The sequence below is a fragment of the Tiliqua scincoides genome, chromosome 6, assembly GCF_035046505.1.
Source record: "Tiliqua scincoides isolate rTilSci1 chromosome 6, rTilSci1.hap2, whole genome shotgun sequence".
Taxonomy (NCBI): Eukaryota; Metazoa; Chordata; class Lepidosauria; order Squamata; family Scincidae; genus Tiliqua; species Tiliqua scincoides.
The window spans coordinates 7,863,833-7,891,670 of record NC_089826.1 but is presented as its reverse complement, the minus strand read 5'-3'; the positions used below and the strand labels follow the sequence as shown (position 1 = coordinate 7,891,670).

The 27,838-nt window shown below is 45.8% G+C and overlaps 1 protein-coding gene across 3 annotated transcripts in view; it reads right to left on the bottom strand.

Annotated features, from left to right (window-relative positions):
* Positions 1–27,838, bottom strand: part of SHROOM3 (shroom family member 3) — a 72,007-nt gene that overhangs the window by 42,807 nt on the left and 1,362 nt on the right. For all 3 annotated transcript variants that reach the window (XR_010794652.1, XM_066631808.1, XM_066631811.1), the window contains exon 2: positions 2,164–2,298. Coding sequence is in view for 1 of the 3 variants with exons in the window: in XM_066631808.1 (XP_066487905.1) it covers positions 2,164–2,298 (135 nt within the window). In the remaining 2 variants the exon portion in view is untranslated. The remainder of the gene's footprint in view (positions 1–2,163; positions 2,299–27,838) is intronic.

Below are 27,838 nucleotides of genomic sequence, written 5' to 3'. Positions count from 1 at the left end.
TGCTACTTGGGGAGGGAGTACTGCTGCCCAAACACCTTTATAGCCACATCCCTTGGCATCTATAAATCAGGCAGCAGCCTCCAGGGCCTTTAAACAGCAGTTCCCAAACTCTCCAGGAGTTTGGAATCTGCTCTAAGTCTTTCAGGGGTCAGGGTAGTGGCAGAGATGTGATCACCACGATCACACTACCGCCAGGGACAAAAGTGTTGTTTTTTTTTAAAAACCACAGCCAGCACCAGCCTCAGGGTCGAGGGGAACCCAAAGGACCTTTTGCCAGGCTCCCTGTGCCTCAGAAAAGCAAAAAATAGTGACCATGTCCCATTTCTGGTTTTGCAATCACAAGCCAGAAGTAGATCGGGATTGCGATTTTTAGCTTTTTTGTGGCGTGGGAGCTGTGCAGAAGGTCCACTGGACTCCCCACAACCCCAGAGGCTGGAGCTGGCTATGCTAAGTTTAAAAAAAAAACCTCCTGCTCCTGGCAGTAGCACAATTTGCAGCGCCGCCATCCCCTCACCTTGCCTCTAGAGGGCTTCCCTGGCTGGGGCATCACAACACCCCAGTTTGGGAAGCCCTGATTTACTGGAAGTCCTGGTCACTTTCTCATAGCGGCTTCTTTGCCTGGCAGAGATTACTATGCAGTTCTTTTTTACCACGTGGAGTGTTTCCATTCCAGACGGGCGTCCCAACTGGGGTACCTAAGTGCTGGCAAGGAATTTTTCCATGCAGTAGGAAGGAGCTGTATGATAACCAGTGCTAGGTACTATAGATGATAGGAAATCACCATAAGGAGGTGGTCAGGACGCAGTTAAAGGGATATGTAGACTAGTCCTAAGCGGCTATCCATAAGAAGGACATATGACACTCATGAAGGGCCCAAGGTTCATGAGAGAAAGTCCCACTGGGATGTATTACTAATATTATTACTACTGCTACCACTGTTATGTTGGCAACCTTCAGTCTCGAAAGACTATGGTATCGCGCTCTGAATGGTGGTTCTGGAACAGCCTCTAGTGTGGCTGAAAAGGCCAATTCGGGAGTGACAATCCCTTCCACACTGGGAGCAAGTGCAATCTGTCCCTGGTCTGTCTCCCTGGCTATGGGCCTTCCTTCTTTGCCTCTTTGCCTCAGTCTGTTGGCCAAGTGTCTCTTCAAACTGGGAAAGGCCATGCTGCACAGCCTGCCCCCAAGCGGGCCGCTCAGAGGCCAGGGTTTCCCACTTGTTGAGGTCCACTCCTAAGGCCTTCAGATCCCTCTTGCAGATGTCCTTGTATTGCAGCTGTGGTCTACCTGTAGGGCGCTTTCCTTGCACGAGTTCTCCATAGAGGAGATCCTTTGGGATCCGGCCATCATCCATTCTCAAGACATGACCGAGCCAATGCAGGCGTCTCTGTTTCAGCAGTGCATACATGCTACCCTGCACATGCCCAATCTTGTCTGATCCCGGAAGCTAAGCAGGGTCAGGCCTGGTTAGTACTTGGATGGGAGTCTGCTTGGGAATACTGGGTGCTGTAGGCTTATACCATAGTCTTTCGAGACTTAAGGTTGCCAACCTTTACATGCTAGGGATTCCAGTACGTTCCAGGACTGTGTTGTTTGGAACTTTGTCCTGCCAGGTGATGCCGAGGATGCGTCGGAGGCAGCGCATGTGGAAAGTGTTCAGTTTCCTCTCCTGTTGTGAGCAAAGAGTCCACGACTCTCTGCAGTACAGAAGTGTACTTAGGATGCAAGCTCTGTAGACCTGGATCTTGGTATGTTCTGTCAGCTTCTTGTTGGACCACTAATTATTAAACTATCAACGTACATGATGCTTTGCACAACTCAAGAGATCAGGGCTACATTCTGAGTTGCTGAAAATCTAATATACAATACGAGGAAGAGAAGGGAGAAGGTGGCAGGGAAGACGCTTGAAGAGTATGTATTTATTCTACTGACATACTTCTGAATAAACTTGCATAAGATCAGGTTCACATTCTGTTACTGGATGCTCTCCTCATTCTGGACTGATTGATACCTCCCACATTTCTCTTACACTGTACTATCCAGACACCTATCTAACACAGACAAAATAAAAAAAAGACTGGGGAGGGTGGGAGTCTAAGCTTATTAAAAAAATCCAGATTGATACAGTAGGTTTTGTGTTGGCAGAAATATCCCCATCCTCACCTGTTATTCAACGGCAGCTTAACTCCACCCGGCCATGCTGCTTTGCTGAACAGCAAGTCAGATCCAAGACAGTGTGAACTGAGGGGATGCTGGGCAACTGCAATGTCAGTTTCTCCCTTTGCTGCAAAGGTATCCCTGGGAAAAGAAACCAAAGCAAAGATGTTAGAGTGCAAATTCACACATCCACAGTAACTTTCCCCTTTTTAATAAGATGCATTAGAGAACGCAATTACAGTTGAATATTGGTTTGAAGATGCTCAAGGCAGCTAACAACACAGTAATAAAACAGCCATAAAAACACAACAGTACAGCCACAGCAAGACTATAAATCACAGAATATAAAACCAGGAAGAAGGTGACTTCATTTTAAAACTGTATCATTGAAGAGCTTTGTATCTTACATGTAAATTTACACTTCCTGATTTTTTAGGTTGCAATCACGCTTAAATTGGGTTGCTTCAAAACCAACTGAAGTCATCCAAATGGGTGCAGGTTTGAAACCATATAGCCTGACCCAATGCATGTTAACTCAGAAGAAGTCCTACCTAATCCAAAGGGGCTTATTTCCAAGTAAAGAAACAATTGCAGCTCTAATATTACAGAATGAGAATCTGACAGACACATGAATGTTTGTCTATGACAGTCAGTCGTCAAAAAATAAGCTGCAAGATTGGCCCATGGTATAAACATTAATATAATTCAAGGAAGTGGAGTCAGGTTTGCATATGAACATATGAAGCTGCTTTTGCTGAGTCAGATCATTGGTTCATCCAGCTCAGCATTGTCAACCCTAACTAGAAGCCGCTTCCCACCACTCACAGATTTTCATCAGCCCTGCCTGGAGATCATCTGAGGCTTGCAAAGCAGGTGCTGGATTGACCAAAAGTCGCAAGAATTCTGACTGCTATTTTGAAAACAGTAAGTGAACTTCCCTACCTCTATTATATGCCATGGCTACTATAGCTTGGTTAGGAAGTGAAGGTTTATTTTTTTCCAAGCATCTACTATTGGTATGAGGGTAAAATAAAGCTCATGCCAGCATTGTTTGGTTAGACAAGAATACACATATTTTTCCAACAGTACCTGCATCTGTAATACGTACGGTATCAGTATAGTACTATGAGTAACTATTGATGTTGTATCCTGATGTTATTTCCAATATGGGAAAGCTTATCTCTCAAATGCACTTTTAAGAACATAAGAAGAACCCTGCCGGATCAGGCCAAAAGCCCATCTAGTTTAGCTTCCTGTATCTCACAGTGGCCCACCAGATGCTTCTGGAAGCAACCATGACAATAAGATGCTTGCATCCTGTTGCCATTCCCTTGTATGTAGAAAGGGACCATTTCTGGCTAGCATAACAACCTCACAAAGAACACAGCTTACACTAGCTAGATAGCAGGGGAGGAAATGACCAGAAACATTATAAATCATTCTTTCCTCCTGAAAATATGATATATGGGTAAAAAAAAAATTAAATAAGCATTTGCTTCTGCTTTATGAGAAGCCAAGATTTACATTGCAAGCAAGAATTTTTCACCAAATTTTGCAGTGTATTTGTACATGAGACTCAGAAAGCCAACATTACTTAAATTGAAGAATAAAACATAACTATATATTAATATTTATTGCGTGTATATTGGCCACAAGTGACACAGTAGCCCCACTCACCATATTACATACATAAGACCTGTATTGGCATAGATAGATATACTAGGAGTGGTAGCCTCACACATCCCATTGCTATAAACAAAGGGGTTAAGCAGGGATGCATTTTGGCTCCCATGCTATTTAACCTGTTCCTGAATGATTTAGCCCCAGCCTTGAAGACAGTGGATGGTCACTGCCCGATACTTGGGTCCCATCCAGTGCCGCTATTACTGTATGCGGATGATGCGGCTCTTATTTCTCGAACAAGAATTGGCTTAAAACGTCTACTTAATCAATCTATAGAGTATTTTACATCCAACAAGTTACAGATTAACTACTCTAAATCTAAAATCATGGTGTTTGCCAATAATTGGAAACCATTAAAATGATCATTTATGGGCAACAAAATGGAACAGGTAAAGACATTCAGATATTTAGGCATTAATTTCCACTATAAGCATTCGTGGGTTTCTCATCGTAATGCAGTCCTAAATGCATCAAAAATCTCACCCCTTGCAATTTCCCGGGTTTTTTTTAGCCAAGATAACAGATATGTCCCGGCTGCTTTAGAGGTATTCAAGGCTAAGGTACTCTTGCAAGTTCTTTATGGCTGTCCAATCTGGCATAAGGCCTTGAATCATTCAACTGAGAGCATACAGGCCTCCTTCCTGCGGTGGATCTTGGGTTTTCCCAGATGTGTTCCATACTCTGCTATGCGTCTTGAAGTGGTTTTTATTAGACTCAAAACATTGGCTTGGTTGAGATCAGTAAAATTTTGGCTTGCAATCCTCTTCAGTGTTGCCCCGTATGGGCTAATGTACCAGCTTCTGGCTGATCCAGTACTGCCTGTGGAGGTTGCGGATTTACTCTCCAAGCTTAAATCGATAGGACTAGACACAGCGAGCTAGCCCGCGGCCAGCCTCTTGTCTCCTAAAAGCCTCTGGCCCACTGGACTGAACATGACCAGAGCTTTGCTCTGATTGCATCTGGAGGGTGTTCTGAGGGCCAGAGAGGCGGAGTGAATGAGCCCACTCATTCATTTACTCATTCATCTAAGTTCCATCTCTAATTTATTTATTTAAATTTTATATTTAAAGTTTTTTTCCGGCCGTCAGCACTGTGCCAGATATTTCATGCAGCCCTCTGGCCAAAAAGTTTGGAGACCCCTGCAGCGGCCCAGAATGGCCCCGAAGGGGAGGGGCCGCTTGCACAGAGTGGTGAGGCTCCCTGCAAAACTTAGTGCTTTGCACCCCCTCTAGCTATGCCACTGGTCCACACAAATACTGGCCAGGCTCACAGACTTCACAGCAGTGCCCTGTAAACTGAGATTACCTCCTAGAGCACACCCAGCACTGGTGCAGGGTAGTCCAGGGCAAATTCTTTCAGGGCAGTCCATCTGCCATGAATGCTTTCCTGACTGAGGACCACTAGATAAGCTTCCTAGGAGCCAGCACCCACACCCTGAGTTCCCTGAAAGCCACTTTCCTACAGTAATAGGAAGACATTTTGTCTTCTAGTCGAGGAAGAAGAGACCAAATTTCTGCTCTTTACGGTGGGACAAAGTGAATAAAGAAAGGGATAAACGGTGCAGATCTGTGTGAGAGGGAAACAGTCCCTGCCCCGTCAAGAAGGGGGCTTGCTGGCTGAGTCCTGAGGTGATTGTGCTCCTGTTCTATGTTTAGTGGGCTTAGGGCACAGTCTGTGTGCCATCCCATGAGGCTTTGGGATGTTTCAGATAGCTGAGATGCCATTGTGGTGAGGGAAAGAAGGGTGGCTGTCTTCGTGGGCATCAAAACCCTCCTCTTGCACTCACTCCCCACCAGCGAGCCTTCACGTGCCAAGCAAGAATGTTAAGCCACTGAGCACCACAGCTGAGACAAGAGGGAAGGACCAGTAACACCAGTAGCAGTACCTTTGCCTACGAGAGGAAAGAACATCTGAAAGGTCTGAAAGGCACCCTGGCTCAAGCCTCCCACTGTGTCACTGGGCACTCCAAATCCTCTCTCGGCTGCTTGCCCTTCCCTCTAAATCCCATTCCAGTTGGCTTTGCACTCTATAGGTGCCACTTCCCTGCACTGAGTGACTTTGCACTAGATCCCAAAAGTTTTCACCTAGAGGCTCCCTTGACCGGCTGGGCCATTGGCTGCAGCTTCCCATATGGGCTACGATCCTATACATTGTATAGGGTGGCAGGTTTTTCGTGAGGATTCCGCGGCTCCCCTGGCTGGTTTCTGCTGCTACCCAGGGAGTCACGGCTCATAGTTTAGGAACCCCTGTTCTAAAGAAACCAAAACATACGTCAGAAAGAGTGGGACCTTGTCAGTCATGGCCCCAAGTCTTTGAGACGGCCATTCAATAAAGGTCTGCCAATTTCGTTTATGGAGAAAGTGCAAAGTTTGTCAGCTTACATAACGGGCAACGGGTAGCCCAATCCTATGTAGCTCACTGCAAGGAAATGCAGGGATGCCAATGCAGCTTCTGTTGTACCCTGTGGGGGAGTTTTGGCATGTTGAGGCCTCTTTGGGGTAGGGAACATTTCCCTAGCCCCAAGGTAAGCCCCAACAGCTGCCATGGGGCAAGTTGAGCTTGTGCCAGCTCTATAGCTGGTGCAAGTCCATGTTGACCTGTGAGGGTGAATCGGACCGAAAATGAAGATTTATAAGATAGGGCATTTAGATGAATATATTGTATACATGATATATTATACAGGATATCGTCATGTTGGCAACCTTCAGTCTTGAAAGACTATGGTATTGCGCTCTCGAGTGGTGGTTCTGGAACAGCGTCTAGTGTGGCTGAAAAGGCCAATCCGGGAGTGACAATCCCTTCCACACTGGGAGCAAGTGCAGTCTGTCCCTGGTCTGTCTCCCTGGCTATGGGCCTTCCTTCTTTGCCTCTTTCCTCAGTCTGTTGGCCAAGTGTCTCTTCAAACTGGGAAAGGCCATGCTGCACAGCCTGCCTCCAAGCGGGCTGCTCAGAGGCCAGGGTTTCCCACCTGTTGAGGTCCACTCCTAAGGCCTTCAGATCCCTCTTGCAGATGTCCTTGTATCGCAGCTGTGGTCTACCTGTAGGGCGCTTTCCTTGCACGAGTTCTCCATAGAGGAGATCCATTGGGATCCAGCCATCATCCATACAGGATATGATATGATAGATAAATGATATTAAGAGGTTATAGAAGAGGAACAAGATTAGAAGATATGTATTGACTGATTGATTAGATATATTGATATATGATTGCCTGCACCCTTCAACGGTATGTTTTTGTGTTTTTTGTGTGTGTTGTGTATTGAGTTTGTGTTTGTTATGTGTTTGTTTATATTTGTTTTATTTTGGAAAATAATTAAAAAATTATTTTTTTTTAAAAAAAACGGTGAATCAGGCCTAGGAAGGGGGTTAGGATTTGCTGCCACTGAACCTGCCCCCTTCCTGGGCACAAACCGGTCTCCTCCCCATTCCACCCACCGCCCTTTTCCACCCCTCCATGCTTCCCTCCTTACCCAGCGTGAACTTAGTGGCGGGTCTCTGCTGTCCCTCATTGGGCAGACTTGGCTGCTTGCCACTTGCAGTAGTGGCCAGGCCACTCTCACATTTCCAGCAGCCGTAAAGCTGCTTACACCGCCAGAACGCGCATTCCTGCAGCGTAAACGGCCCTAAAGATTGGGCCATAAGCTAAGAACAGCATGCTGCGTCGGCTGCTTTATCCATTATATTTTAGTGGATGTGCTGTTTTTAGAAAAATTTGAATTGTTGCCTTATGGGTGTTTTGGCTGCTGCAAGTCATATGACAAGAACGACACAGTGTCACTGTTTTAAGTAGATAAAGTGCTCTGAGCACTTATGTAAAGCACTATATTAATGCTAATTATTATTATACTGATGCAATCATAAATCAGGCAGTACTTGTTAATTTTATTAATATCCCTCCTTCAAGGATATCAGAACACATACATGTGGGTTATATGGAAAATGCACAAAATATCACAGTAGGATAAAAAAATTGGGTGTTGTGTTTTGTTTTTTTGCCACAGTACAAGGCTATTCTGTATCTCACAGAGCCAAGAGATCATCACCAAGTTCTCAGGCAAGATTTAAGATGGATGATGTTCTTGATAAGCAGCACTGGAAAGGAGTCTTTATTTTAATTTTTTTAAAATGCTAGTTTTGTTCTCTGCCTGGCATTATGAAGGAGATGGAATGTTGAATAATAGGCAGCCTTCATGCCAAGACTACAAGCAATTAGACCAACATTAAGTGTGATTAGAGAATAGGTAATTAGAACTCGCATTCTTTAGCATGAACTAACTAAAAGGCCGAGGAAGGCCCATTTCAAAATAAGATGGCAATCTTTGGTATGTGTCACAAAATAATTGCTTACTGGGTACTGTGTGACATCTTAGGGTAGGGTTACTCAGCTCATCATTTTGTGCCTTGATGTGCTCCCCCCCCCCCCCAAGCCCACTCTTTCTGTAGAATTCTGGCATGCCAAACTGCTCACAGTGTTTAGGAACATTCCCACTGTGTGTAATCAAGGACATTTGGCGCTCTGGGGCACCATTCCACCACATTTGCTTCTGTGTGGTTATACGAGGTGCAGAAAGGCTCCCCATGATAAAAGAGCCTTGGGTGGCCCAGGAGAGAAAGGTCAGCTCTTTGGAAAGGAAATGCTGGGTGTGGCTGTTAAAATGACAGGAGAGTTGGAGAAGAATTGAAGAGGATGGAGAGAGTGAGAGTAAAGGAAAAAAGGAGAAGAGTGGGAAAAGCTTAGAGGCACAAGAGTGGGAGAAGGAACTAGCAAATAGCCCCACTCAGGTGTTCATTTCCTTATGAAAACAAAAACATGAGAGCTTCCTGGGAGTACAAGGAGGTTGGGCACACTGGATCCCTGCCTCCCCCATCAGCAATTCTTTGTAGCTACAAACACTGAAAATGGGCAGAGATCATCCTTATGATGGCCACTCCCGGGGAAAGATCTCTCCCTGCCTTGCATATTTGTGGCAGCAGACAAACCAAGGATCACGGAGTGGGGACGGAGGCAAGCCAAGGTTTGCATGACATTAGTGTGCTCTGAGAAAGTGCTCACACAGTCATCTTCACAGGAGGTCCATGCCTGAACAGGGCTGAAGACTAATCACCATTCACGTGTACATCACCAGAGAGTAAAATAAACTCTATGCCAGTAAAGGTCTTATGTATGTAGGTATGTATGTAAAATAAACACTGTGGGACAGAATGACCATGTAGAGCAGGAGATCTTGGGGCTTGCAGTGCTGGTTCATCCCAGGAGCAGCCTAATGAAGTTTCACAAGGGCAACAACAAGTTCAAATAAGAATATTTATATATTGCTTTTCAATGAAAAAAGTTCACAAAGTGGTTTACAGGGAAAAATCAAAAAATTAAATGGATCCCTGTCCTAAAGGGCTCACAATTTAAAAGGAAGAACATCAACAAACAGCCACTAGAAAAGACACTGTGCTGACAGGGAAGAGGGTCAGTTACTCTTCCCCTGATATATATCAGAGGAGCACCACTAAAAACAGTGCTTCTTTGCCCAGTTTGCAGGAATTCTGTATTACTACTAAATCCATTGGACTGAACATTTTAGCCATAGACCCACTCATCTGGTCCATGGTCCAAAAAAGGTGGGACCATCGCTCAGTGGTACAGCATGTTCTGTGTATGCAGCAGGGCCATGATGGCCGGATCCCAAAGGATCTCTTCTATGGAGAACTCGTGCAAGGAAAGCGCCCTTACAGGTAGACCACAGCTGCAATACAAGGACATCTGCAAGAGGGATCTGAAGGCCTTAGGAGTGGACCTCAACAAGTGGGAAACCCTGGCCTCTGAGCGGCCCGCTTGGAGGCAGGCTGTGCAGCATGGCCTTTCCCAGTTTGAAGAGACACTTGGCCAACAGTCTGAGGCAAAGAGGCAAAGAAGGAAGGCCCGCAGCCAGGGAGACAGACCAGGGACAGACTGCACTTGCTCCCGGTGTGGAAGGGATTGTCACTCCCAAATTGGCCTTTTCAGCCACACTAGACGCTGTGCCAGAACCACCATTCAGAGCGCGATACCATAGTCTTTTGAGACTGAAGGTTGCCTACTATCACTATCATCTCTGGGTAAGGGTTGAGCGAGACCACTGCCTGAGATCTTGGAGAGCAACAGCCACATTCTGTAGAAGGCCACTTCAACTGACAGATATCAGTGACATTTGAAAGACTTCGGAGCTTCAGCAGCCCACTTCCAGAGCAGAAGCTATGTTAGTCTTTTGCAGCAAAAACAAGCGCTTGGGAGCACATTAAAGACTAGGGGCGCAATCCTAACATGCTGGAACAAGCAGGCCGAGTTGCTGTGCTGTAACAAGCACAAGGCAGGTGTGAGTTGAAGTGCAACTCAGAGTTGCACTGAGATTTTTGTTCCCTTACCCTGTGTCACACGCCAGCCACCCGTGTGGAGCTACTCAGGTGTATGCCAGAAAAACAGCTGGTGTAGATCCTAGCAGCCTGGTGTAATGCCGGACTGGCCAGGAGGGGGGTTGCCCAGGTCAGTCCCACCCCTCTCCAGGGCCTGTCCACCCACTGGTTCATGCTCCCCTGCCTTAAAACACCCCCACTGTGCCCTCCAGCCCCCTCTCCCACCCCCCCACCCCATACTGGTCTGCTTGAACCAGCACAAACTCAGCATCTCTGGGACTGGATTCAGCTCTGGTAAGCCAGTACACACCTGTGCGCTAGCCTAACCGCAAGTATGGTCGCCTCACTCAGGAGCCAGCGCAAGGGACTTGTGCTGGTTCAACGGGACAATTGAATTGCCCTATAGCACATTTATTTCAGCATTCACTATCATGGACCTGAAAGCTTCTGTGGAAATAAACTGACTAGTTTTTGAGGTGTTACAAGACAACCTTCGAGGAGCTTCTCATGAGCAAACTCCCAGTCAGGGCTGGATCGAGGTGCTTTGCTGTCAGAGGGCATAACCCAAAGATTGCTGACAGAGCCATCTTGGTGAATCGAAGCAGGTGCAGGTCTGGTCAGTGCTCGGCTGGGTAGCCACTTGGGAACCCAAAGTATGCTTTCTTGAATTTCATGATGGAAGGGACGTGGCATGTCATGTTAAAATAATTCTTCCCCTTCTTAGATATGCCTGGTGAGCAGCTATGCTTCCTTCTTAAGTATTTTCCCAACAGCAGCACCTTTTTGCTGCTCCATCCAAGTGAATGGAACAAAGGCAAGAAGCTTTTATGGAATGAAGGGACAGGGAGTCTGGAGAATGGGGAATTCTGTGGCCCCCCCCCCCCAGCAGCTGCCTGTACTGCCTACTGAGTGATCCTGTCCTGTTGGACTAAAAGGGATTTGTGTCAGCACATATGTTCTTGATCAAATCCCATTCATTCCAGTTGGACTTGCTCAGGAGTTGTTCCCAATGGCCCAATGCCTGAAATATTTTGACTGAGCAACTCTATTCATAGCTGGGATTGCAAGTGTTCATCCCTGAAAAGAACAGACGAGCATTTGTCCTTCCTTTTAACACATAAATAAGAACTTTCAGGAGTTATTTCAGCCAGTTATATTTCAGCCGACGGACATTTCGCACCCCCCTCAGTGCTGGCCACAGCATCCGAAATGTTTTCTTTCTCTAGAAAGATCCCGTCTAGCTGTTCACTGTTATTTATACCAGTTGCCCCTATTGTGCCTGTGGAATTTCATGCCACACACATTTACCACATGCTGTACAAGCACATTCTGTGCATACCTTATTGGGCTTAACTATATGGGACGCAATCCAGTGAAAGCCTGCAAAATCCTACAGAAATCGGGTAATGGCTTATGCCCCATTCATTTTGTCACTTGGTCCTATGCATGGGTACACAGAAGCAAGTTTCTCCAAGTTCAGTGGTGCTTACTCCCAAGTAAGTGGAATTGCAACTTTGCTTTCTCTGGATTACATCTGATGGGCATTCTGTTCTTTACCAACAGGTAAATTATGGGTGCACATCTGGACTTCAGCACTCAGGAGCAATTTCTAGATCAAAGCAAGAATGCATTACAATGGAAAAGAGGCCCGCGTTGCATCCTTTCATGCTGGGGAGTGGGTGTACGTTGGTTATTTTAAAGTAAGTCCCAATGAGTTCAACAGGAATATAGGCACTCCCCAATTTATGTAAGACACTGGTTCCCAACCTGTGGTCTGTGAACCGCAGGTGGTCTGCGAGACCCTGAGAAGTGGTTCACAAGGTCTTGGGGGGGGGGGGAATCACCTTTGATCACTTCCATTCTCACTGAGCAAGCAATCTTCCATGGACCACCAATGAGGACAGAGAATGAGCGGCCTACAACCACAACCACTGAAGTGTCAGGTGTGGCTGTGGGCGGTCTATTTGTGGGGGAGCCCTTGGGGACAGATCACCAGAGAGGGCAGAGACCAGACCCCTCTCAGTCACATGTGGTCCACAACGATTCCAATTTTTGCCCTTTGCTGATTCCTAAAGATTGGGAACCACTGATGTAAGGCTACCGTTCAATCCACCCAGACATAAATTGATTTTTTTGTGTCGGTTGCACTGGGCTGCACAAGAGAAGCTACCCAAGCTCGTTGTCAAGTTCACCACTAAAGCCGGGAGTGCCTATATAGGCACTCCCCAATTTATGTCATCATCATTGGCATCCTTCAGTCTCGGAAGACTATGGTGTCACGCTCTGAATGGTGGTTCTGGAACAGAATGTCCTCTCCAGAGCACGAAGCCTGGGTAAAGTAGATATGGAGGATAGACTGTTCCCCATGCAGCAAATCCCCCCTCTCCATGTCGCTGGAATGGTCCAATGGAAAGGCAGAAGCCAATACGGTTGGTTCCAGCGGCATCGCAGGAGTTGCCAGAACGTGACTGTGTTCAGCCATGAACTGCCTCAGGGACTCCGGCTCCGGATTTTGCCTCGAGGTTGACTCCTGAAGCCTTTTCCATAACTGGATGTAGCCACAAGGCAGTGGAGGTTTGGGATCAGAGTTTTCCTTCTCTCAGATGAGCTGCCTTCCCAGGCTGACGAGACCCATCTACCCGGTGGCTGTTTAGTCACCTCTTACGACAAGTACAGCCAAACTGAGGGCCGATTCTTATCCCCAGCCCCCAGGGGTGATTTATGTAAGCCAATTTATGTAAGGCATTAATAAAATATGCTCAGGATTGAAGTTTCACAGCCCAAACCTAAGCAAGTTAAAAAATGTCATGCAGGTGGTTCCCCCCCACATTGCTGGAAGTGGCTGGATTCCCTGAAGAGTGTTTCAAAACTAATTAATAATACAATCCAGGAATCTTGCTGCTCAGGGATCACCTATTTGGGAGAGGCTTGTGCCTGCAGTTGCTGCAACCCCTTCAACCAACATCCTTCAGAGTTTGCACCTGGCCCAAATGAGATCTGGAAAACAACTGAGCGGCCAGCTCTGTCCTATGGGTTCCCCTTCCCTGCTCTACCACTTGGTGTCCAAGAATGTGGTGTCACTAGTTGGGCCATCTTGATCACTGGGAATGAAAGGGAAGGGAGAGATTTTAACAAAATAATCTTAATGGTTCTGGTCTTGTGTTTCCTGATAGACAGGAATTCAGCCTATAGAAGGTAAGACTACCTCAGATCTAGGTAAAAGACCAGAGGCACCATTTGGGCCCAGTTTCTCATTTGAATTAGAGAGAGAGAGAGAGAGAGAGAGAGAGAGTGTTGCTGGGTGGCTGAAGCATTCTTGATGTGTAATTGTTCTCTGTGAAGACCTGATGCAAGCAGTGGCGTAGCCAGACGGGGTGCAAGGCATTAAGTTTTGCAGGGACTCACCCCAGTGTACAAACACCCCCTTCCCTTTGAAGCCATTCTGGGCGGTGGGAGCAAAACAGAGGCATATGCGTCCTTTTTGCTCCCACCGTCCAGAATGGCTCTGAAGGGGAGGGGCCGTTTGAACACCGCGGTGAGGTTCCCTGCAAAACATAGTGCTTTGCACCCCCTCTAGCTATGCCCCTGGATGCAAGATTAACTACCATGCTCCCTGCTGAGTGAGTCCATTTGCTTCCACCAGGCTTCAATATCAGTAGAGATTTTTTCATTCATTTCATTGGGCAGGTCATTCACTGCACGTTTAAAAAACGGCCATGTCACATGAACACAAAGGGGTGATTGCACTTTACATTTTATAGCTGGTAGGAAGTAAAAAGGTTAAAGCTTCCATCTTTTTCTTTTTTTTTAATCTTGCTCTGCCTTGCTAGGGTTTGTGTTATACAATGTCACATGCTGTCCTGAAATCCCTGCCCAATCACTCTTGGGCTCAAGCAAGTGAGATAAGGACAGCACTTTGGCTTTATCTCTCAATATCCTCATGTGTCAAGGTTAAGGCAAGCTCTTAAAGGGACAGTGACCAAGAACTGCTCTCTCTGCTCCAGTTTTCAAGGAATGCTCAATATTCCCTGAAAGGAGAATAGTCACCATATTCCCTCTACCACCAATGGAATTACTGGTTTATGGTTTTGATTGTGTGGTCTCCCCATCACTTTGCAGCCACTGGGTGTGCAAAAGAAGTTTCACACCTGCTGAAAGTCTGTCTGGCAGCACAAGAGTAAAGCATTTGTACAACAAAAAGAAACTGGGAGCCCTCAAATCTCTGACGCTCACTGGTTCTTTTTCCGACGGGTCTTTAAGCCTTCTTTAAGCCAGGAGTTTAAATTCTCTAGACAAGTTCTGTTGCTTAAATGTGGGGACAATTTCAGATAAATGCCTCTTCACGTGAAACTGAAGTGATACGGTCCATGTGGCAAGCCTATAACATCTCAAAAAATGCTCATTAGAACAGACTATTCACACATCAGGAATTTATCAAGCAACTATCACATTTTCTACCCCAACCACTCAGTACACTTGATCCAATGTCTGTAAGAACGCTATTCATTAACTGAGGGCCCAATCCTATCATTTTTCAGTGCTGGTGTAGTTGTGCCAGTGAGGTGTGCACTGCATCATGCAGTGGAAGGGCAGTCACTGGGACTTCCTCAAGGCATGGGAACATGTGTCCCCTTACCACGGGGCTACATTGTGGCTATAGCGGAGCTGGAAAGTTGGATAGGATTGGGCCCTGAAAATCAAAATGTTCTCCAAAAAGAAAATCAGAGTAGATCCTTGCTTGCAGGTTTATAATATAGTGTAGTTTTTCTCACACTTTTAGCACCGCTTTTTAGAATGAGAATCTGTCGAGACCCACCAGAAGTGATGTCATGACAGGAAGTGACATCATCAAGCAGGAAAATTTTCAACAATTCTAGGCTGCAATCCTACCCACACTTATCCAGGACTAAAAGCATAAACATAGTAGCCTGTTAAAAGTACAGATCTGTCACATTTCCCCAAATGGAATCACATACCAGTCTAATATACGTATTAAAAATAACATATTGAAATGAATGGGGACCCACCTGAAATCGGCTTGCGACCCACCTAGTGCGTCCCGACCTACAGTTTGAGAAACACTGATCTACTGCATATGATGCAAAATACAGAAAAACAAGAAGGACATGAAAAGATGGGGAGAGGAGACCAGATGCTGTTGTGTGGGTGTAGAGAGAGTGAGCGCTAAACTGGAGATCTTTTAGCTTTGTGCAAGCGTGGGTGTTTTACATGGACACTCTGCTTGATTAGATCCGATGCCATTCCCTCATTTTCACATGCACACACAAAGATACCTTCGTGGGTTCTTGCACATGTAGAAGAGCTTCTTTGCTTCTGTGCCCAATTGCAAGCAGTAAACAGGGCATTTTTGTTAAGTGTGGGGGAAGGAGAAAGTAAGTGGGAAAGGGTTCTTCACTAATTTGGCTCTGCGGACAGATCTTTGAGAAAATAAACTCCTCTGTTTTTGCGGGAGACCTAATAATCCTTCCTCTGCACTTGAGGATTATCGGGGACTTAGAGAGATACTCACATGCACATTTTTAACTTGTGCCAAGTGTGTTTTGTGTCCACAGGAGCCAGGCTTCATTCTGCTCTTTAGTTTAAGAGAATAGACATTCCAGGGCATTTAAATTCAGTCACCAACCTTCTACCCCAAGCTACCAGGCTGTCTATTCCATGGTACAGTGGAACCAAAACGGCCACTGCTATATCCCGCAGGGCTAGGGAAGCAGCCAGATCTGGGAGCATTAGTTTTCTTACCATATGTTGAGCTTCAGCCTGCCCAGTGGGGCTACTCGGATCTGGACCAGCTCAAATGTTGGGGCAGAAATTAGTAGAGCTCTTTAGGGATTTCAGACTCAGGATGGGGGTTAGGATAAATATTTTCTTTTGTCTGTTCTAACTCTCCTGACACTCAGTTTTAGTGGGCGCCTCCTGGTTCCGGTGTTGTGTGAGAAGGAAAAGAACATCCCTCTATCCATCCCCTGTATAATTTTGTATGTCTCAACCATGTCCCTCTCAGGCACCTTTTTCCCCCTAGACTGAGCAGTCCCATACACTGTAGCCTTTCCCCATAAGAGAGATGCCCCAGCCCACTGACCATTTTGGTTACTCCCTTCTGCACCTTTTCCAGTTTGATGGTGACCAGAACTGTACACAGTGCAGTCATGTTGAAGTCTATAAAATGACCAAAGTACTTAACCCAAATGTTATTTGTGCATCATGCAACCAAGCCAATAGGTTATTTTATTTTATTTTCATGTAATCCTTGTCGATTCCTCCTCCAGAGTTTTGTATTTGCATAATCTCTAGTTGCAATAAAATTGTAAGTAATGAGGATTTTACTGGGTGGAAGGCAGGATGGACAGATTTATCAGCCCTCTCCAGTTAACGGCCTTCGGTGTCTCCTCCCAGAAAATAGCGAATCCTTGGGATGAAAACGGAACCTCAATCATGCTAATTCCAATCCCACCACCTACATATTCTTGCACCACATCTTGCAATCTTCACTCAGCAAAAGTGAATCATCTCTCTTGATTTTGACATTCATGCTGTGCTTTTGTTTGCCCAGAAGACTAATCTTATATGTTTGCTCAGAAGTAAGTCACAATTTGTTCAGTGAAGCTTACTCTCAGGCCTGTTTAGGATTGCAATCTAGGGCTGTAGCTTTGCACAGTTGCCTGAGAGTATAACCCACTGAACATGGTACAAGTTATTTCAGAGCAAACATGCACAGGATTGTGCTGTCAATAAAATTTTGGTGTAGTCACAGTTCTAAGAATCCTCCACTGTCAAGCTGTCCCAGAAGTTAATAAAGTGATAGGAAATAGCCTTGTAATCTCCTGGGTCTTCACAGTCTTTAGCTAATTGCCACACCTGACTTTTATAGGTCTCTGGCAAGCTTGCCTACTTCCTGCTTCCCTACTTACAAAGTGATTATCACCAGCCATAGTCACAGAATCTTCTTGTAACTACTGGATTGGGGGTGTGGAGCAGGATGTATATTAGAGCAAACAGACAAAAGAGATGTGATTGGCTGATGTGCCTTTGATTTATCTACACTTTGTAAGATCTGCTGATTCCGGTATTGTACTTTCATTTTTGAAAAAAAGAACAAGACATGCTTAACTACAATTAACCAGGAAATTATATATATAATATAATAATTTCCACAATAGCATCATTAACTCAATGAGTCAAAATCCATATTTATAGTGATTTCTAATATATTTAACAAAGTGGGGGGACAGGACACAGCACAACAATTGGGTATGTTGGGTACAATCTAGAGGGGCATGCACGTTTTTTCTTGCACACAACTCCAACACAATTCAGCAGCTTACCAGTTCCGGCCAAACTACATATCACATTTTAAGTGAGACAAAAAGGACATAGCATTTAGGGCACAATCCTAACCAGATTTCCAGCACCAAGGTAAGGGCAATGCAGCTCAGAGGTAAGGGAACAAACATTCCCTTACCTTGAGGAGGCCTCCGTGACTGTCACCCAAAGCAGGATGCAGCACATGTCCCATGGGCACAGCTAAGCCAGTGCTGGAAAGTTGATTAGGATTTGGACCTCAGTTAATAATTTCTCATTGCACTTTTATTCACCTAATTTCAAGAAGTCCTGTTTAGATGGTGCACAAAACTCACAGGTGGAATTCCATTCTCACATGTGAGCTGATTCATGGAAATGAAGACAGCTTGGCACAAAAAGAGTTTTTTAATCACTGAAAAGCTTTGTTAGGCACAAAGAGCTTGAAATATCATAAGAACAAAGATACTGTTAAGAATACATAAATGGCCACTCCTATAAATGCAACTCTTGAGAGGGGATTTTTCAAAAGCATGGTGGATTTCAGAATGCCAAGATCAGGATTTGGAAGTAAGGGATTGATATTCAACTCAAATTCCATAAAGTCTAGACTCAAAGATTACCTACTTATTATTAGCATTAAAATTACTATCCATCCATTCCACATCACTTGCTATGTGACCATGTAGCAAACAGATGTGACCAACATATCTCCTCTCCATGTAGTGTGACGTTAAGAGACTAGGGGCCCAATCCTATCCAATTTTCCAGCGCTGGTGCTGCTGTGCCTATTGGGTTTGCACTGCTTCCTCTGTGTTGGGGATGCAGTCACAGAGGCCTCCTCAAGGTAAGGTAATTGTTCCCTTACCTTGGGGTTGCATTTTGGTTGAACCGGTGCTGGAAAGTTGGATAGGATTGGACCCTGAGCTATGAATCATTTGCTAATCTTCTCTCTACCTTCCCCTCTCTGTTTTCCTCATTGCCTCTTTTAGATCGTAAGCTGATTGGGAGCAGGGATCTGTCTGTAAAACACAGTAAGGCATCATGTATGTATTTATTATCCTTTTATTTTATGCTGTTACCCTGCACATGCCTGATCTTGTCTGATCTTGGAAGCTAAGCAAGGTCAAGCCTGGTTTAGTACTTGGATGGGAGACCACCTGGGAATACCGGGTGCTATAGGCTTATACCATGATCTCGGAAGCTAAGCAGGGTCAGGCCTGGTTAGTACTTGGATGGGAGACCACCAGGGAATACCGGGTGCCGTAGGCTTATACCATGATCTTGCTGAGGGAGAGTCAGCATGGCTTCTGTAAGGGTAAGTCTTGCCTCACGAACCTTATAGAATTCTTTGAAAAGGTCAACAGGCATGTGGATGCGGGAGAACCCGTGGACATTATATATCTGGACTTTCAGAAGGCGTTTGACACGGTCCCTCACCAAAGGCTACTGAAAAAACTCCACAGTCAGGGAATTAGAGGACAGGTCCTCTCGTGGATTGAGAACTGGTTGGAGGCCAGGAAGCAGAGAGTGGGTGTCAATGGGCAATTTTCACAATGGAGAGAGGTGAAAAGCGGTGTGCCCCAAGGATCTGTCCTGGGACCGGTGCTTTTCAACCTCTTCATAAATGACCTGAAGACAGGGTTGAGCAGTGAAGTGGCTAAGTTTGCAGACGACACCAAACTTTTCCGAGTGGTAAAGACCAGAAGTGATTGTGAGGAGCTCCAGAAGGATCTCTCCAGACTGGCAGAATGGGCAGCAAAATGGCAGATGCGCTTCAATGTCAGTAAGTGTAAAGTCATGCACATTGGGGCAAAAAATCAAAACTTTAGATCTAGGCTGATGGGTTCTGAGCTGTCTGTGACAGATCAGGAGAGAGATCTTGGGGTGGTGGTGGACAGGTCGATGAAAGTGTCGACCCAATGTGCGGTGGCAGTGAAGAAGGCCAATTCTATGCTTGGGATCATTAGAAAGGGTATTGAGAACAAAACGGTTAGTATTATAATGCCGTTGTACAAATCGATGGTAAGGCCACACCTGGAGTATTGTGCCCAGTTCTGGTCGCCGCATCTCAAAAAAGACATAGTGGAAATGGAAAAGGTGCAAAAGAGAGCGACTAAGATGATTATGGGGCTGGGGCACCTTCCTTATGAGGAAAGGCTACGGCGTTTGGGCCTCTTCAGCCTAGAAAAGCGACGCTTGAGGGGGGACATGATTGAGACATACAAAATTATGCAGGGGATGGACAGAGTGGATAGGGAGATGCTCTTTACACTCTCACATAATACCAGAACCAGGGGACATCCACTAAAATTGAGTGTTGGGCGGGTTAGGACAGACAAAAGAAAATATTTCTTTACTCAGCGCGTGGTCGGTCTGTGGAACTCCTTGCCACAGGATGTGGTGCTGGCGTCTAGCCTAGACGCCTTTAAAAGGGGATTGGACGAGTTTCTGGAGGAAAAATCCATTATGGGGTACAAGCCATGATGTGTATGCGCAACCTCCTGATTTTAGGAATGGGTTAAGTCAGAATGCCAGATGTAGGGGAGAGCACCAGGATGAGGTCTGTTGTTATCTGGTGTGCTCCCTGGGGCATTTGGTGGGCCGCTGTGAGATACAGGAAGCTGGACTAGATGGGCCTATGGCCTGATCCAGTGGGGCTGTTCTTATGTTCTTATGATCTCGGAAGCTAAGCAGGGTCAGGCCTGGTTAGTACTTGGATGGGAGACCACCTGGGAATACCGGGTGCTATAGGCTTATACCATAGTCTTTCGAGACTGAAGGTTGCCAACCATCCCTCTTCCCCCAAAGAGCTCAGAGTGGCATATGTGGGTCCTTCCCTAATATATCCTCACAACAACCATGTATAGTAGGTTAGGCTGAGAGATGGTGGTTGGTCTGAGGTTGTGCAGTGAGCCTCTGTGGTTGAGCAGGGATCTGAGTCTGGGATAGGGTTGGGTCTGAACCCTAGTCTTATACTCTTGCCACTATCATCAATACCACCACCAGCAGCACCGCCACCTTTCAACCACTTTTGCAAACCATTCAGTAACACAGGCAAGCGCAACGGAAGTGTTAAAAACCGAACTACCAATTCCCAAAAGAACAGCTGCTTGGATAGCGTTTTGTCTTGTGAACAGGTTCAGTCCCTCTCTGTAAACAATTCAAGCAATTGCCTGGCATGCTGATAATTTTAGGAACACAATAAACAGCCTATGCTTGGCACGGCAAGCCACCGGGGATCCTCTGCAACGCTGCAAATGATGGGGTGCAGTTCTTGAATTGTACCCCATAAAAGTATACACTTTTATGGGTATTCATAATCACCCCTTGTTGACAAGTAGCCTTGAAAATTAGATTGGTTGTTTTTGAGACTGATTAGCTCAGGGCCGGCCCACACACGAGGCCAACTGAAATAGCTGCCTTAGCAGCAGATTCATGTGGGAAGGCACCCTTCTCTGTCCATCTACTTACCTCCACTGCTTCTCCTCCTGCTCCCAGTCCCTGGATTGGGAAAGGAAGAGAAGGGCAGGGAGGAAAAGGAAATGTGGAGAGGAGGGGTGTTGACAGAATAATGGACAGCGGGAGAAGCAGATCATCAGGTAAGGGGACGACAACATCTGGCATGCTGTTTCAGGTGTAAGGAGGTCTTGAGCCAGCACTGGGCAAGCTATGAAGTAGGGATGTGACTGGAGACAGGTAGCAGGAACATCTCCCATTTGGGTGGCTTAGACTCAAACTTTATTCTCCAAGACAACAGCATTATGACCTGGAGTATCAAAACCTCCCTCCCCCCCCCCCCCCGCATCAGCAACCTGCCAGCCAAATCCTATTAAGCACCCATCACTGTCAATGCTTATTTCCAGCAAAGGAGAAAGGCTGTTGCTTAATAAACACTGAGAGGCAGAGCTTGCAAAGACAGGGGAACGGCAGGATGGGCAAGATGGAGAGGATGCAACTCATTAATTAGCACCTATTCTGTGAAACTGCAGCAGGAACAAGGCCCTAAACTCATTAACCACTTAAAAACTAAAACTCTTTGGGAATGCCCGAGGGCTTTGGCATGCCTTGGCTGCTCTAGTGTCAGCTTGGATCTGGAGATTTTATCTTCAAGATCAGAGCTCCCAAAAGTAGGGATAACTCCAGGCAGAACGCAGATAAGGAGAGGAGTCTAGGCAGGTCAAGGGCCAAAGTCCAGCCCTTGTACATTGTCCAGTTCAAAGTATATTGATCAATGTAGTTCAAAGATTCTAACCAGCAGGAGCAAACCCAATGTCAAGCATAAGTGAAAGCGCACAGTAAGGTGAACAAGGAAGACAAGCAAAGAAACAAGCCAAAAGCACAGAGCTACAAGCCACAGCTGTGTGGTCCCCCAGCAGCCCTCCATATATTTCTTGATTCTAAGAGATGCTGAAGGCAAAAATTAGATCCAGGGCTCTGCCATATGTTCTACTTGTTATACGTCCCATTTATTGAGATCTGACGAGCACATCCAAAAGAGAGTTCACACCCAATTGATTTTTGTGTGCTTTCCAAGCACCGTTTTCCATCTGCACAAGGGGGTGTTTCTCGGTTTATGCTCCTCCTCCTCATCTCTGTATAGGTCAATGGTATTGATAGTGCCAGTGGTGTAGCTAGAGGGGGTGCAAAGCACTAAGTTTTGCAGGGAGCCACACCATGGTGTGCAAGTGGCACCTCTCCCTCTCCTTAGGAACCATTCCCGGCAAATGGGAGCAAAACAGAGGCATACGCAATATTACCATTCCGGGTAGTGGAGGCAAAAAGGAGGGAGCAATACTATGGCGTCTCATCAGCTCCATTACCCTTCCATTAAAGCTGCTACAGGCATGAGAGAGGCAATATTAAATGATACCCTTTCCTTCTACCAACAAGCATTTGCAGAATGCTTTCTGAGTGTGCACATTTATTAGGCTGTGATCCTATACCAGTCAGTGGCAATAAGTCCCACTGAATTCAATGAGGTTTACTTCTGAGCAGAGATACATAGGATTGCACTGTTAATGTTGTCCTTATAACAACCCAGTAAGAAGATTTCAGCTGCCACCTCTGCCAGGGGCATGCTCCCCTCCCAGGAGTAGCCCCTTACCTCCTCACCATGCTCCTTCCTCACTGGCTTCTTTTCCAAAACAGGAAGTGCAGGACTTCCTGCTTTATTTGTAAAAGGATTGTACATGGAAAGAGCAAGGCAAGGGGAGAGGGAAGTGTTCAAATGGTAAACTCTGTGAGCAAGGTGTGCTTCCCTGACACTTCACTCCTTCCTCGTGCAGGGCCTTTAACTAAAACAGGGAGTACTGCACTTCCCGTTTTCACAAGGAACCCTACAACAAGGAGCGAGGTAAGGAAGTGGATGATTTGCTTCCCACTAAAGTGAGCAGGAAGCAGATGAATGTGAATTTGTCTGTGGTGGGCTGGAGGTTCAGGATGGTTCAGGATGTGGACTCACCTCCCTGCATTACAATCTCTGAGCATGAACTGGAGGTTGTCCATGACTTTGTGTACCTTGGCTCAACGATCTCCGACACTCTTTCTCTCGATACCGAGCTAAACAAGCGCATCGGTAAAGCAGCTACCACGTTTTCCTGGTCCAACAAGAAGCTGACAGAACATACCAAGATCCAGGTCTACAGAGCTTGCGTCCTGAGTGCACTTCTGTACTGCAGCGAGTCATGGACACAACAGGAGAGGAAACTGAACGCTTTCCACATGCGCTGCCTCCGACGCATCCTCGGCATCACCTAGCAGGACAAAGTTCCAAACAACACAGTCCTGGAACGTGCTGGAATCCCTAGCATGTATGCACTGCTGAAACAGAGACGCCTGCGTTGGCTCAGTCATGTTGTGAGAATGGATGATGGCCAGATCCCAAAGGATCTCCTCTATGGAGAACTCGTGCAAGGAAAGCGCCCTACAGGTAGACCACAGCTGCGATACAAGGACATCTGCAAGAGGGATCTGAAGGCCTTAGGAGTGGACCTCAACAGGTGGGAAACCCTGGCCTCTGAGCGGCCCGCTTGGAGGCAGGCTGTGCAGCATGGCCTTTCCCAGTTTGAAGAGGCACTTGGCCAACAGACTGAGGCAAAGAGGCAAAGAAGGAAGGCCCATAGCCAGGGAGACAGACCAGGGGCAGACCGCACTTGCTCCTGGTGTAGAAGGGACTGTCACTCCCAAATTGGCCTTTTCAGCCACACTAGACGCTGTTCCAGAACCACCTTTCAGAGCGCGATACCATAGTCTTTCGAGACTGAAGGTTGCCAACATGTATGTACGGGCTGGAGGTAGGCAGTGGCAGACTTCGAGTGAAAGGCACCCCAAATCTGTTGCTCCTCTGCCCCTTGACTTAAGCCGGATCATCTACTTCACAGATGGGCCGGCCTGACTGGTAAAGTATTATCATCTGCACACTGCAGCAGGGGAACCGAGGCTAAGAGGGAGTAGACTGTCTAGTGAGGCCACCTAGTGAGATTCAAACCAAGGAGGTCTCAATTCACAGTTCAGCCTGTTAGCTACTATGCGACAACAGTTCATTTATTAAATTGTGAGTTATCTCACACTTCCTCCAGACTGCTCAAAAAATGCCTAGACTGAGCTTTTGGCAAAACACAAATAGATTTAAATGCTAACGTACATTAAATTGATTAATCAGTTAAAAGGCAGACCATTAATTAACTACACATACTTTGTTGACTGCTCCTGCTTTAATTAGCACAAAGGGAAAGGGGAGACAAACTGGTGCTTTTAGGAGACGAACATCAAAAGAAAAAAGTGAACTAAAAAGTTACTAAAATGAAAAATTGTGCTTTATTTTTGCATGGAATAATCTCAAGTCGGTTGCACAAATTATGAGCACCACACAAAATGTGGGTCTTTATTCAATCACCTTAGGTAAATGAGTGTGCTCGGACTGCATAAACCTACCTGAATGAAGAGAAGCAAATTAACTTATAAATCCACACACAGAACAACACCCAACATGAATTCTATATGCACCACGGAGACATCCTGTCTCTTTTTTCTTTCTCTGTCTGTTCTAGAACTCATGCCAACTTCTTTTTCCTGTGAACTGCCCCATCTTCCTCCTCCTCCTCCTATCTGTCTTCCAGTCTTTGTGCTCTAAGAACCATGCCACATCCTAGTACCTCTTTCCAAAATTCTTTTCTTTTTCCCCCCAAATTGGTTGGCAACCTTTAGTCTCGAAAGACTATGGTATAAGCCTACAGCACCTGGTATTCCCAGGCGGTCTCCCATCCAAGAATTAACCAGGCCTGACCCTGCTTAGCTTCTGAGATCACACAAGATCGGGCATGTGCAGGGTAACAGTTGCCCCAACTGTTAGCTGTTTGGCACCCTCTGCAGGCTTGGTGCCTGAGACAAACATCCCTTCTGTCAACGAGCTGCAATGCACCACTTTGACGCTCACTGTGTTCATATTCTACACTTGAGATGTGAAATATCAGAATGTGCCAACAGTGTTTGCCATTATCACAATGGAGACATGTACAACTACCCAAACCATTAGATGAATGGAAAGATGAAAATGTCAGGGAAACAAATGGAAAGGTGTTCAATAGCATCTGAAAAAAAAAACTGTCCCACTAGCCACCTTTTCATATATAAGTCCATTGGAAAGTACACTTTAACTAAAGTTTCGCCTTGATGGTCTTCCCTTTCCCTACTCTCGTTAAAAAGCTGTGAGCAGTTGTTGTATACACATACACAAAATGTCTGCCAAGAAAATCCAAAACCCATGTTAACATTTATACAAACTGAACTAATTTGCCTAAACGGCATTAATTTGTCCTGCTAGTCAGATCTGAGTTTGGACAAAACCTGGAATATGTGGCACTGTTTGGCACAGTAGGGGAAAGAAGAGGAGGGGCTACAGCTCAATGGCAAGTTCATGCTTTGCATGTGGGAGGCCTCGGCTTCTGTCCTAGTAGTTCAAAGGATCTCAGACAGCAAAGCAGGGGAAGGCCTGGCACTCCGGGGAGCTGCTGCCAGTCTGAGAAGCCAATACAGAGATATGTGGACCAAAAAGGTGTTTTGTACATTAATATCTGTGAGATTAAAAAAATCTAAAAGAATTTGGACAAAGACTCAAAGACAAAGATTTGTGAAATAGTATAAAAGGAACAATAGATTTCCACTGGAAACTTAGTGAATCACGACTAAAAGAAATGAGTTAATTTTTTTTTTTAAGACATCCACATTAAATTTAAGGATATGAAACTAGTTTCCAGTCAACCATTCAGTTTCCATCCAACCATTCTGAGATACTATCCCATTTACTAGCACTTTGCTATCACCGCAAATGAGGTTTGTTTCCCAGTTACATGGTTTGACGCAGCCCAATACGGATTTTACGATCTGGCCAAATGGCAGAATAATACACCCACAAAACAACATTGCTTATGTCTGGATCCAAAATCCTGGGGGAGCGAAGATGCCCTAGGTTTCCAAAAACAGCCCATGCCATAGCAGGCAGACTTGGGGGATATGGTCCAATATGGTCCAAGCCCTGAAGTTTTGTAGTCATGTGCTGTCATCACACCAGCCAGCACTTTCAGCCCGTGTTTCAGCCCAGCTATGTCCATCCTCAAAGAAGGATGTTGCAATTGTGGGATTATGCAGACCTCACAGTTGGAACAGCATACCCACATGGGCTTCCCCTGCCATTCAAAGCCAAATCAAGAGCACCAGGAGCTGTTATCTGGATGCACTTGACTCTGAAACTACAAATGTATGGTAGTACTGCTTGTCCTATTTTCAGAACCAGTCCAAGGCACTCCAGTGATGGACCTGACTTGGAGGTTAGGTGTAATAATTTGGAACTGACACAATGGCACAAGCAGTTTTGCAAATAAATGCATGCTTTAAAAGTTGCTAGTCCAGTGATTTTCAACCACTTTTTTTTTTCTTAAGGCACTAAAATTGCTAAGGCACACCATCAGTTTTTTTTTTACAATTGACAAGGCACGCTCATTGATAGCAGGAGCTTGCATCCCCCGGTGGCCCTACTAAAAAATGATTCTCCTCCAAACCCCCGCCGCACACCTGCAGACCACACACGGCACGCCAGTGTGCCATGGCACAGTGGTTGAAAATGGCTGTGCTAGCCCTTAAGAAATGTTACTAGCTCATCTACCCACACTGTCCTGTGCAGTGGCATAGCTAGAGGGGGTGCAAAGCACTAAGTTTTGCAGGGATCCTCTCCATGGCGTGCAAGCAGCCCCTCCCCTTGAAAGCCATTCTGGGCAGTGGGAGCAAAACGGAGGCCTAGAAGTGATTCTTAACTTTCCACAGACAACATGATGAGGGTTACGTTCGCACAAGTTACATATGATGTCAGGACCCTTGGAATCTAGTCTCCGAGCACTTAAGAACAGGGCTAGGCATCTCATTTAGAATGCATTTGCTCGCATTTGGAAGTATTATCTTAATATCAAACCTAGCATACTTCAAAAAAAAAAAAAACCTATTGCAAACTACCAGCTTGATGCACTTGGGATCAAGTGGTGCAATTGCAAATTATGTTTTTAACCCACTAATTAGCTAGATGGCAGTGACCACGTCAGCATTACTTAGCCTCAGTTTCCCAACTGTTAAATGTTAAACAAGTTACCTACTGCAAAGGAATGTCATGAGAATGACTGAAATAAGGATAATAAAGCACTCTGCTCATAAGAGCACTATAGAAATACAGTAATAAGCACATTCTAGCAAATTGTTCTGTGGGTGATTTAAGTGATTTTTTTGTGTGTAGGAAAGGTAGGTGTTAAACTGTGCTTAAATATCTCCAATATAAAGCCAGGGAATTTCAAAGCACTTGTCTCTGTCTGGACTGCTCCAGATATTTGCCCCATACCATGCCTTTCCTCTGAAGAGTTCAGAGTGGGACTTTTGTCCTTACGACAATCTTGTGAAGTAGGTCAGGCTAAGAGCCAGCAATTTGCTAAAGGTAGCTCAGTGGGCCTCAAAGCTGATTGGAGATGAACCCATCTCCCACATCAAGCCCAGCACTCTAACACTGTGGCCAGGCTTTGGGACAAATGTGCCACAAGTCAAGGCCAGAGGACAAGGCCTCTGGTCCTCTATTCTAGAAGGACCTGCTGTGCTGTACTTTTGCCTCTAGTTTATTGAGCTGGGGAAGCAGAGAGCAGGCAAAAAACCTCTCTTTATGTCACAGTCAATCCCACATGCCCTCTTGTTCCTAGCCAGGTGTGCCCCAAACCTATCCCAGGGCACATGACACAGCTATGCAAGCTTTGCTCTGGATCGT